We start from the raw sequence: 13,353 nt of genomic DNA, 5'->3' as shown, positions 1-13,353 counted from the left end.
TTATTTCACTGCATAATGGAGGGTAGGGTTTGATAATATGTCAAAGATGGCTTATGTAACTCAAGGGTATAAAGCAGACACTGAGTCTTCATAATCCTCTGGCTCCCAGGGTATTTGTGGTCACGGTTACTCAATCTTTCCCTTACTCCACTGTCTCATTCTTTTCATCCTGGGACCAGGCCAGGCAGAGGAGAGGGCTCAGGACCATGGTGGCCTTTATTACTGTTTAAAGGTCAAGGGTTCTTTTTATTATAGCTACCACTATTCTGTCTCTTCTTGATGTTGGGTTTAATTGTGAATTACAGTTTTATTAATTGTATAAAATGCTCTTAGTTATTTGTTAGAGTTTCTAGTGTTGTGATGAAACACCATGAACAAAAGACAAGTTGGGGAGAAAAGGGTTTATTTATTTGGCGTACACTTCAATATTGCATTCATCACTGAAGGAAGTCAGGAAAGGAACTCAAACACAGGATCCTGGAGGCAGGAGCTGATGCAGAAGTCATGGAGGAGTGCTTCTTACTAGCTTGCTTTCCGAGGCTTACTCAGCCTACTTTTTCATAGAACCCAGGACCACTACCCACCATGGGCTGCCCCCCCACATTGATCACTAAATGAGAAAATAGAAAATGTTTTACAGCTGGATCTCCTCGAGGCATTTCCTCAGCTGAGACTACTGCCTCTGATGACTCTAACTTGTGTCAAATTGACATGCAAAACCACCCAGTGTGTGTGTTCTCTCTCTCTCTCTCTCTCTCTCTCTCTCTCTCTCTCTCTCTCTCTCTCCCTCTCTCCTATAAGGAACAAAAGGTGGTATCATACAAATAATAGAAAGATTAACCTCAATCCTAACTCTTCAGCTGTGTGTAAATATGACAGAATGTCGGGATTTGAATATCTAGCTGAGGCCTCTCCCTGTCCTCCCCTATTCTGATTTTTAAACAGCCCTTTAGTGTTTATATTTTTGTTGTTTTTCTGCCTTGGCCATGATGTATTTAATCAGTTCTAATAAACCAGTCTGTTCAATCTTGTCCACACATCAAAGTGAACTCTTATTTTCGTGATGTGATTAGAGCCAAATCCTGAAGTCTTTCTGTCTTCTGGTAAAGCCCCATCTCTCATCTTTCCCTCAGTTACTCCTTGGTGGTAAGAGCTATTATAATCAGGCTTAAAAAGTCACCTATCATAGACATATGCAAATTTTAAGAATAATTAGTTTTCACTTACCTTGATTTAATGGGTGATTTCAAAATTTTAAATCTATCTTTAAAAAAAGGTAAAATTGTTCACACAAACACAATTTTGTTCCCAGGATGAGCTGGCTCGTGTTCTGGTCACTCTGTTTGATTCTCGGCACTTACTCTACCAGCTGCTCTGGAACATGTTTTCTAAGGAAGTGGAATTGGCAGACTCCATGCAGACTCTTTTCCGAGGCAACAGCTTGGCCAGTAAGATAATGACATTCTGCTTTAAGGTTTGTATCATTTATTCTGTGTGTTTGTACATACTAGGTTTGTCAAGAAGAAGTTCTATACAGAGTGTGTTAGATTGATTACTTTTTCCATGCCAGCTGTATGGGTCTGTGTCTCACTGTGTATTTCCTTAGGTATACGGTGCTACTTACCTACAGAAGCTACTGGATCCTTTATTGCGGATTGTGATCACATCTTCAGATTGGCAGCATGTCAGCTTTGAAGTGGATCCTACCAGGTTTGTCATCTTCACAGTTGCTCCCTCCCTGCTCCTGATTCTACATGAGGCCACCTTAATGTTCCTGTCCAAGACAATATGTCACTATATAACCAAAACTGCCCTTGAACTTATAGTCTTCTTGCCCCAACTCTGCAGTACTGGGATTACAGAATATAACTCTTAAAATTTTTTCTTAGTTTTTATACAAAAAGTTATATGCGAATACATTCTTCCTTAAAGAAGAAAAAACACAAACAGATGTCATTAAAGGCATCTTTGAGTACCACTTATAGGTACTATTCTGGTTTATTCTGTCCTTTCCCCATCATTTTGTATAAACATATGTAATTGTAGAAGATATATATTGAAATATGATTGTTCAGTTTGAAAGGTACCACAATGAATCTGTGGTTCATAACTTAATTCTTTTGATTTATCCATGGATCTTAGATCTTCCCATGAAAGTCTATGAAGATTAGTCTTAATTCTTTTATATTGCTGCATGGTATTGTATAGTTTAGCTCTGTGAATTCTTATTCAGTAGCATAGCTCTTTGACTTTTCCATGACTTCCTTATTGTTGTCTTATACATTGGTCTCACTATTTAGCTCTGGGTATCCTGGGGCTCACTCTGTAGATCAGGCTGACTTCAAATTCTGAGACAGAGATCTGCCTGCCTCTGCCTTCCAAGTGCTGGAATTACGGCATTCACCGCCATCATCTTCTAGCATTGTCTTTTTTTCCCTTTCTAATGATAGATTTGTTTGTTTGTTTATTATGTATACAGTGTTCTCCTTGCATGCCAGAAGACACCAGATTTCATATAGATAGTTGTGATCCACAATATGGTTGCTGGGAATTGAACTCAGGACCTCTGGAAGAACAGTCAGGACTCTTAACCTCTGAGACATCTTTCCAGCCCTAGCATTGTCTTTTCTGTATTGATTATTTGCTGTAGAAATGACTTTTCTAAATGAAGATGGGACTTTTTGTTTCTTTGTTTTGTTTTGGTGATGTTGGAAATTGTACTCAGGTACTTCTACATGCTAGACAAGCACTGTACCCCTAAGCTTATCCCCAACATTAGCAAGAATCTTTTTGTCACTTATTTTATGAGAAGCCATTAGTGGTTCACTGTTGACAACAACATATAGCACAGATTGTTTGCTTTATATAATTCACCGTTACCTCTTCAATCGTATTTCATATTCACTCTTTGCTTTCAACTACTGGGAAATACACATGTTTAGTCATCTTGTGACCCCAATTTTTCATTTCTCACCAGGTTCAAAATCAAGAAAGCAAGAGTATATGGCTATGGCTGAGTGGTAGATCACTTGCCTAGTAGCATATGTTAAGGCTTTTGGTTCCCTCCTCAGCAACACACACACACACACACACACACACACACACACACACACACAATCTAAGAAGATATAGGAAAGGGAGATGTCCATAAATTATTTCTGATAAAAATGACTCATGACGGGCTGGAGAGATGGCTCAGTGATTAATAGCACTTGCTGTTCTTCTAGAGGATCTGAGTTCAGTTGCCAGCATCCATATCAGGTGGCTCACAACTGTCTATAGCTGCAGCAAGGTGTCTTCTAGCCTTGGAAGGTATACATGTGGTGTACACTCACACAGATTCATACACATAATTAAACACTTGGTGAAAAGGACTTTAGATTTCAGGAGCCCTTAGGCTTCTTTACTCTTGAGGCTGAGGCCTACTCTGACAAGTCAAGATTTTAAGATCCACGCTCCCATGTTCACAGGAAGAAAAATTGCTTAAGAATGCTAAATGGCTAAGGATGTAGCTCAGTGATGGGATGCTTGTCACACAGCAAAAGTTGTGGAAAAAAAAAGAAAAGGAATACTGAAATTGATGTGAGCTACCCAAATGGTGTTATAATCACTTCTCCTTTTTCTTTTCAAAACAATTTATTGTTTGAGTCAGGATCAGAAAATTGTGTGAAGAGTGATTTTGTTTCATCAATCATGTTTTGGTTTTACCTTTTCTTTGTTGCAGGTTAGAACCTTCTGAGAGCCTTGATGAAAACCAGAGGAACCTCCTTCAGATGACAGAGAAGTTCTTCCATGCTATCATCAGTTCCTCCTCAGAATTCCCCTCTCAGCTTCGAAGTGTCTGCCATTGCTTATACCAGGTATGCTGATAGTTTGAAATTGCCACTCTCAGTCCAGAGCAAATCAAGAAGATCCTCATTCTGTGCACAGTCAGCTGCTGGCTGTCATCTGGATACATAATCCATTGTGGGGATGGAGAGATGGTTCAGTAATTAAGAGCACTAACTGCTCTTGCAGTGGACCCAGGTTTAGTTCCCAGCACCCTCATGGTGACTCATAACTCTTTGTAACTCCAGTTGCAGGGGATCCAGTGTTCTCTTTTGATCTTCTTAGACGCCAGGCATGCACATAAGATAAAATACATAAAAAAAATAAAATTTTAAAGAACTATTGTTAGTTTGGCTTTGAAAGAAACCTCACATTTTCTTCGGAGACATTTAAAAAACTTTAGGGAAAATAAATTAATTTTCCTTGTGTTGAAAGTGTTAATCTCACTGGTTGAGTATAAGACCATAACCACAATTTAGAGCCAAATTTGAAGCAGTCTTTAATTAAATACTGTCCAGGAAATGGCCATGAGTCACATTTTGTCAAAACCTATAAAGGCACACCCATAAGACACTGTATTTCCTATCAGGTCCAATCAGGGGCATGCATGTATCCTGATGTACTTCCTCCCTGTATACCTCCTGTCTACATCCAATCAGGGGCAAGCATACTTCCTGACGTATTTCCTGCTCATGTACCCACATGTGATCAAGCACATCTGGTTCAGATGGGTCAAGCAAACATAGGACAAATGAGAACTTATTCTTAATTGTCTTAACTGCAAATAGAACCCTTAAAATGCAAGGTAAATATTTTTCCTGCTTTGGTCTCCCATTAACTTGTAAGGTGCATTGTTCTTGCTCTTGTTCTTATTTCACAGAAAGCATCTTAAGTCAGTGAGTACACTGAAGTGAGGTTGTGCTTATCTTTTGCCTAAATTGCTTAGAGGATCTTTTACACTTGAGGCAAGTTTGGTTTTTGCATTGTAAATGACTTGATCTGTAATTTTTGTTTCTGCTTTAAGAGATCATTAGTTTTGTGTCCTGTTTTCTCAAGGTAAACTAATTGTGCTGTGTATTTTATATAAAAGGCTACTTGTAAAATATATTCCACCATCATCCACTAGCTAACAGATTTTCTAATACTGTCACAAGTAGTGCCCCTGCATTTAGATGTCCACAATGATTACTTCGATGCTAAGAGAAGAAGGCCTATGTTCTTTGCAGCTTCTGTTTTTTATTTCATATGCAGTTTTAGAAGTAGTTTAGTTAGTCCAAGGGAGAGCCTATAAATCTATGTTAACTTATCAAACAGGAAAAATACCCTAGGGCCAGGAATTCAGAATAAGGGTGCAAATAGAGAAAGAACTTACACATCTACCAAAAACTATGTATATCTCTGATTTTGCAGTGTCACCCCAACCTTTTTATTTTTATTTTTCCTTTTGGCTTGCGGCCTAGGTTGCTTAGAGACATTAACATCATCAGTGAAATCTTCATTTTAAAAAGCTGTGTGAGGCTGCTATGTGAATTTTTTCTCCATTGCTATTTTAAAAGACATATCTGCTATGTCTATAAAAAGAAAACTTTGCATACATAGATATATGATAAAATACAGTTAGCATTAAGTTTCTGAGTGTGTTATGACTTGACTACCATTTCAAAAAGCTCTAGGAAGCTTAGGGGAGCTCCACACAATTTATCCAGCTCAGTAAGTGTGAACCTTGCTAGAAAGTGGTTAGTTATAATGCGAAGCTTCATGTGTTGATTGTCCTAACTTTACCCTTGGGTTTCTCTTTAAATTTAATTCTGTCATTTTCTTGTTTGTAAAATGAGGCTGACAAGAAACAACACACATTTAAAAATCTGAATCACGTTGATTTTTCAGAAAACAAATGGGTTTCTGAAATGATAGTGGTTTTGCCTTAGTTGGTTGACGATGAATGAGAAATGTACCTGATTACATGGTCTGTCCTACTAGAATTTAATAGAAACTCTTCATGTGACTGTCCCTATAATGAAAAATGTATTTATATCATCAGCAAACTTGGACACCAGTTTGAGAGCATGATATTGTAATGTAAAAAGAATGGGACTTGACACTTAGTAAGCACACAGGAAATACTTCAGGAAGAAATAAATTTCTCAGCCGGACAGTCGTGGCGCATGCCTTTAATCCCAGCACTCAGAAGGCAGAGACAGGCGGATCTTTGTGAGTTCGAGGCCAGCCTGGTCTACAAGAGCTAGTTCCAGGACAGGCTCCAAAGCTACAGAGAAACGCTGTCTCGAAGAAAAAGAAAGAAATTTCTCATTCCTACTACCTAAGTAAACATGATTCTTGCCGTCCTTCCTAATTAGGCACAATGAGAAATGAAGACAACAAAGTGCTGCCTGGTGGCTTACTACCACTGAGTGCTGTGCTGGCTGTGCATTGCCTTCACACTTGAACCATCACCTTAAAGCTTCACAGAAAAACAATACAAATGTTACACTTTGCATCATTTTGTAATGGGTAAACTTCATGCAGACTACTGTGAAGCAAAGCTTTTGTTATAAGTTAAGATTTTATTTTTAATATCCCAAACTTACAATGACTTATTAAAGACAAAGATAGAAATAAAAAGCTTCAGACTCAATATGTTTTCCATTAAGTCTTCTTCCTAACTTAGCTTTCCTTTTTGTTAGCTTTTGTTTTTATTCATTTTTTTTCCCTGTTTTGGCTTTTATGCCCTTGTAACTTTGGCAGTGACATAATGGTACCCTTGTACTTTTATGCTCTGCTGTGAAGGATGGGAACCCATCTTTCTTTTTCTTAGTACATACTTTCTGATTTGGGGATCTTCTGGGGAAAATTTGAAAGCTAAGTGAGTATATTGCTAGCTAATTTTTACGGGAGTTCAGATTTGTATCTTTCAGCGCTTTTGTATTTTGTAATCAGCTCAATTTACATGCCTTCTTTATTTAGAAAAGATGGTTAATACTATATAGGAATAGTAGTCAAGTGTAATATGTAATATCTGTCATATTTGTAATTAAACTAATTTTTTATTATTGGTTAAACTATTTTTATTACGTACTATTTCTTTTCCTTCTGGTAAGTTTTGAACAAAGAGACTTAGAGTGGGTATTCAGTTCTGGTAAGAAAATCAGGAAACAGCTACTGTTATTTTAAGTAGACATTGTCTTTCCTGGTATAGCCTCTTCTCCAAATGAGTGTGTACATGTGTGTTAAAGCTATAAATGGTAGTTACATCTCTTAGTTGAAAAAAATCCTGCATATTTACATGGTTGTATTTTTGAAAATAGCCTTAAAGCCTGCAGCAAAGATCTCTGAAATGAGACTTTTCTGTTGTTTTACAAAACTCTGCCTCCTTGACCTAGGATGCTGTTGACATATAGGCATACAGGAGCTATTTGGATGGATGGATGGATGGATGGATGGATGGATGGATGGATGGATGGATGGATAAAACTGACTCTATGCTCAAGTTATTGTGGGTTACAGTTTTATATGCCTTAGAACTGTTCGAATAAGAAACCATTATCTGGATCAAAGAATTTATGTTTATGGTTAAGTTTTGTTGTTTTGAGAAAGGGTCTTTTGTAGCCTAAGCTGGCCTTGAACTCTTTATTCTCCTACTTTCACCTCCCAAAAGCTACGATTATAGGTGTTTGCCACCACGAATGGATTTTTAAAAATATTTTTAAAAAATAGTATTTAATGTGCTCCAATCAGAAATTTTAATTTTGGAAGAAATCTTTATTCTCGATTGATTTCTACGTGATGAAGCTGACGTCTGTGGGTTTGCATGAGCAGCTTTGGCTGTTTGGATGGGAAGGGCGTTCTGTTATGTCACCTTCGATAAGTAAAAGTTTTAATCAGATTTAAGTTTGTTTCTGTATTATCTACAATTTCTTAACTTTGATATTAACTTTTTATTCTAGTTGATGCTAACATTCTTTTCCCAAATATAGCAGCTTTTAATAAACTGAGTAGCACCATTTCAGGGAGCAGTCTGCAGACATTGGAAGATGTGAGATTATAACAACCCTCCTTTAAAGTCTCTCTAAAGATTGTTTTCTGCATATCTAGACATTTAATTTTTATTTAATAAAATCTTAATTAACTGTTAGATAATCGAGAAAATAACTCTTAAGTCAATTGAAGGATACACAGAGAAGTATTTTATATATCAATATAATTATGTAGACACAAAATGTTTTCAGTGTGTGGTCTACTTCATACAAACATTTTATGTAAAACTTATCAAAAGCTAGGAATTGATTCAAATGTAAATATTCCTCAGATTTGCTTGAGGAATTTTCCCATGACTTATAGCCAGAAATAGTAGACATGATTAGGTCTCAACATTTCTTGCTGTTTATTTCATGCTTGACTTAAAAGTGAAATAAAAATAAAGTTCAGGATTAAACTTAATTCCTCAAAATTCAGTTTATTTCTACTTTTCTGTTGGTTCCGTTTGTGTTACATTTTACCATGTAATTTTATGTACAAGCCAACATTGTTTTTGTTGCTGTATGTAGTCGGTGCTGTGACTTGTTTGTGCTCATCTCTGTTCTGTAGGCAACTTGCCACTCCCTACTGAATAAAGCTACAGTTAAAGAAAAAAAGGAAAACAAAAAATCAGTAAGTTTGGAGAACTTTTTATTAGCTGTTTCTTTTGAAGCAAACCCCAAATCTTTGCTATTTGTTAAGAACATCTTCACTTCAGCTGTTTGACCTTCACTGTAAAATCATTCTACTAATTCTGGCACAGAATAGCTCTCATTTCAATTAACCCTGGAATTAAGTTACATCGAAACATTCTCTGTGTTCCTTTGGTTTGATTTATCCCAAAGGCATTTCGTGTGCATTAATTACATTGAATATCCTTGATCTAATTTTATTGTTATTTTTAAAATTATAAATGAATGCAAAAGAAACTTAATTTCCAGGCCTTAGGGGATGCTGACTGTCTTCATTCTTGCTTCTTGTTTGCAGGTCATGTGAGTGGTTTCTTTTTCTAGAAACAAAAGCATTTCTTAATCAATACATTGTGGGTGGAAATGTGTCTTTTTTCTCCCCCTCTGGAGCTAAACATAAAACCTAGGATTTGCACATGCTAGAGCTACCAAATACAGGCATCACTTTCTAAATATAATATAAAAATTGCTAAATTTTAATTTTTATTCCTTATGTTTTTATCTTAATGGTCTTAGCCATCCATGATTTAGACATTTGTGCTTACGTTCTAGAAATTGTAATGCTGAAGTTACTTTTACTTCAGAGAAAAATGCACATTATTACTTCATTGAAAAGAAAACTTAGTGAGGTCATGATTATACAGAAGCAACTCATTGTGCAAACACGCCTTGAATGCATTGCCTGCTTCTGCACTTGTTTTCCTGTAAAAGGAGAAAGTTAGGATTACCATAATTATTTTCTTCCTATGAATGTCCTTTGTTCACAGTATAACTAGTGTTCATTTTAGAAGTGACATCTGTGGACATAACTACCCTTATCTAGGTTAGTCCTGTTTTTGTTCACTTAATCCAAATGATTATAGAGAATGTAAATAAAACTTCACAAGTTAGAGGTAGTTTTATTTTAAAAAATTAAAATCATGTTTGTCTGGTTTTGTCTTTCATTTCTTACTTTAGCTTTATATATAATAAAGCTACATTTTATAGTTGCATTTAAAATTCACAACTAAATTAAACTTTAGAGACACATACTTTTAATATGTCCATTAAGAATTTTCTTTTTGAGTATATTAAGTATAATTGATCATCTATGAACAAATGGATTTGATTGGATGGCTCTCCTGCTTAAAACATTTTTCTTTAATGCTTCAACCTTCTAATTCTCAGCATTTGTGGGTTTAACATTATACATCATCACTGTGGACATTAATTTGCTGTTTCTAACATTCTTGTTTAATATACTAATGTTATTGTGTAGCATAACATCAAGTCAGGCTTCCTGTGTTTCTCTAGAGCATGTTTTACAGCTTTCTTAACATGTATTATGGTTTCATATAAAGTTATTCCTTGGAATTTTTTCTAGTAGTTATTTTCATATATATATATGATATACATATATATATTTCTGGTAACTAAATTTTTGGAATGTGTTTCACAGCACAGGTTATAGTCTTGAAGGAACTAAGGGAGTCTAATTGGCACCACTTCAGAACAGTTTCTATAATGTGAATCATGCTAGTCGTTGTAAAATTTAGAATGTCGTTTTTTAAGTTGTTTAACAGAATCTATTTTTTTTCTTTAAAGAGCAAGCTGACTTTCTTTGTAATAAATGAAATTAGAAAGTTTTAGTTTCTTGTTTAGCTCTGTTGACACATTGCAGTTGATTTGGTTTGTTATACTCAACCTAATATATACTTAGATTACTGGCAAAGTCGCCTGCTTAATGCAGGCTTCACAGGATTTTTATTGTATAGTTGATGGTCCTCTGCTGATGTGTAATTGATTATCTGATTTTTGTAGTTCAACTTTACCAAGGGAAGCAAAGAAGGGGGGCGGCACTAGCTGATCATTGGTTTCAGCATTTGACTCACCCAGAATTGACCTTACATGTGGAATATTATTTGGATCCAAATTAGATTTTTATAGATTTAGAAATAAAGGACAACATGCTGGGTGTGGTGGTACACAACTGTAATCCTAGCACTCTTGAAGCATACAGGTGGATCTCTGAGTTTGAGGCCAGCCTGGTCTACAGAGGGAGTTCCAGGATCACCACGACTGCACAGAGAAACCCTGTCTTGGAAAGCAAAACAAAGGCAAAGGAAAGACAAAGTGTTGGATAAAATTAAATTGATGTTAAGTAGTGGTGAAATAAAAATTTATAAATTGTTTCTTGAAACTTTTTATACAGTATCTCCATTAGTATTAAATATTATTAATTAAATATTATTAAATAATATTAGTATTAAATTAAATAAAGATATCACTATCAAAGAGATATGAGGCTTTTATATGTAAAGTTTCATATGTTATATGAAACTTTTCCTGAAGCATGAAGTAGTGACATGAATTATTTTTAAAGATGTGATAAATGGTTAAAAGTTGAAATTATTTTTCAGTAATTTTGTAATACTCTTCTTGGGAAATAATTCCTTAAGTTCAGAAGCTGAGTATTTTCAAATATAAACCAAGAATCACTGTAAGTTACTTTATAAGATTTTTTTCCCTAGAGAAAGCCACAAGTAGCTACCACTTTTTATTTCTCTGTTTTTGGAATGGGTGTCACTTCTAGCCCAGGCTGGCCTGAACTCATGGCAACACTCTTGCCTCAGCCTCCTTCATACTGAGATCTGTGTACCACCTCCCAGCCTCTCGACCACATTCAGACACACATTTTATAGGCTGTGTGCAGCTTTTACTAATATTTATGAGACACTTACTCAGACGTTTAATAAACCAACTAGCGTTTTAAAGCAAACTATGATGGTGGGCCTCTTAAAACTATCAGGCTTTTAATGGGTTAAACTGAAAATATTACTATTTTTAAAATACTCTGTTTAAAATTAAATCTAAGTGTTGGGTGGCCTGGGAGCATGACTCCCCAAACGAGAGTTTTAGTCTTCTTCTTTCTTCAGCTTTTGCTCCCACTTTATGGTCTTGTTAGCTTATTGATATCTTTGTCTCTTTTAATTAAAATTTGGAAATTCTAAAAGAACTTAGTGTCAGTGTTTGTCTTTTCACATTCTGAAATTATGTGATGAATTTTTTTTCTTGCTTTCTTTTTATCAGATGTGAGTTTTTAGTTCTCAAAGGTTCAGATCTGTCTGGAAGAGTAAGGACACTTGGATCGTCTTTCTAATTCTGTATCTAGATCTATATTTCAGCTACAGAAGATATCTATATTTAGCCAACTTCCCAGTTTCCCTGATTTCATAAGGTTGTTCTCCTTATGAAATCACCCAAAAGAACTGTAACCAAGAGAGGCTTCTTGAACATCACAGTGTAAGGAACAGGGAAAGGACAAGTCACACACGAACCACCTCAAGAAATCATTTTCTGAAATCTTTCCTAATTGTTTTCATCAGAAATGATAAAATATTATTTTGAGATTATAGGCCATGGGTAATTGCACATTTAAGATATAGACCCTAAGACTGGAGAGATGACACGGTTAAGAACACTGACTGCTCTTCTGGATGATCAGGGTCAATACCTAGCACCTAAGCAGTAGCTCACAACCATCTGTAATGCCAGGTCCAGGAAATCAGATGCCTTGTTTTGGCCACTGCAGGTATCAGGCATGTATGTGGTATGCAGACTTACATGCCGGCAAAATGCCCACATGCATATAAAACAATGAAGTAATAATTTAAATAAGTACAGATCCCATGAAACACAAAATGGGCCAGAATGAAGTGAAATAGCCGAGTTAATTTGGAGTTGAGTCTTTGAATTTATGACAAGTACTGGCACCTGATAAAGAAAAGTGACATGTAATTCTGCACATAAACTCAGTGTTCTCATTTCCTCAGCCCAGGAGCCTTTGCGATGAAGAATTGGTAGTGTTCGGCCTCCACCATGACAGTTAGCCATGCCAAGCTAGAATAGCTTCTGAGATGAAAGTATCCTATGTGTTCTTGAAGTAAAAAAATATGGCCGGGTAGTGGCTGTACACGCCTTTAATCCCAGCACTCGAGACAGAGACAGGCTGATTTCTATGAGTTCGAGGTAGCCTGGTCTACAGATCAACTTCCAGGACAGCCAGGGCGACACAGAAAAATAAAAACAAAGAAGTTTATATCTGGTACAGATAAAAAATAAATTCTAGAACAATTTCGTTTCCACGTGTTAGCTTAAAATGGGAGGTATTAGGAAGAGATGAAGTTCAGTTAATCCTATGACATTGTTCCCAATCCGATGTGCCTGCTCCTTTATATTCTGTGCAGAATGTTTTCTGTAGAGGGTAGGCCCATTTTCATTGTCTTTGTATGACTTTTCAGTATGGACAGCTATTTCCTGAGCCCTGAAACTTTTTCTTTTTTACTTATTTGGCCAAAGAATAAATTGGGGTAGACATGGGGTTCTGTCTTCTGGTGGGATCCTTTTTTCTTTTAGGTCCCCAAGAGTTCCTGCTTTTCCAGTGGTTTAAATAATAGGTAGGTCCTTATATTAGGAAGCATGCTCATGAAGAAAAGTTTACAGACAGGAACATGACTTAAGTAGTGTTTTTCACTTAGTAGAAATCTAAGAAAAGATGTCTATGGTAAGCCACACTAAAATGTCTATTTTAATGGGTGTGTAAAGTGCAGCTATTTCCTGCTAGGTGTAGGATATGTAGGAGGTGTGCCGCGAGGAACGGAACTTTCAGGGCCTGCTAAAAGTCAACTGCACTTTCATGTCTGTTGATCTTAGGAAATATGTTCATCTTTGTGTGAAACTGAGTCTACTTTTCTTGCACATTATGATTATAAAGTAAAATCTTTTTTCAGGTCTCTGCTATAAGGAGGTTTTTCTTCTCTTTGATAAATTTATTTGTACCTTA

The 13,353-nt window shown here is 36.1% G+C and overlaps 1 protein-coding gene across 7 annotated transcripts in view; it reads left to right on the top strand.

The window, feature by feature from the left end:
* Nf1 (neurofibromin 1) overlaps positions 1-13,353 on the top strand; it is a 255,492-nt gene that overhangs the window by 113,230 nt on the left and 128,909 nt on the right. For 5 of the 7 annotated variants that reach the window (XM_085695476.2, XM_085695470.2, XM_085695469.2 and 2 more), the window contains 4 exons: positions 1,313-1,474; positions 1,607-1,710; positions 3,725-3,860; positions 8,413-8,475. In XM_085695476.2, coding sequence (XP_085551602.1) covers positions 1,313-1,474; positions 1,607-1,710; positions 3,725-3,860; positions 8,413-8,475 — 465 coding nt within the window. The remainder of the gene's footprint in view (positions 1-1,312; positions 1,475-1,606; positions 1,711-3,724; positions 3,861-8,412; positions 8,476-13,353) is intronic. The other 2 variants (XM_085695474.2, XM_085695475.2) reach the window with 1 other exon arrangement.

This window comes from Myodes glareolus, chromosome 9 (genome assembly GCF_982192425.1).
Source record: "Myodes glareolus chromosome 9, mMyoGla1.1, whole genome shotgun sequence".
Classification (NCBI taxonomy): Eukaryota; Metazoa; Chordata; class Mammalia; order Rodentia; family Cricetidae; genus Myodes; species Myodes glareolus.
Note: the sequence above shows the minus strand (reverse complement) of the source record. Positions and strands in the feature narration are given on the sequence as shown.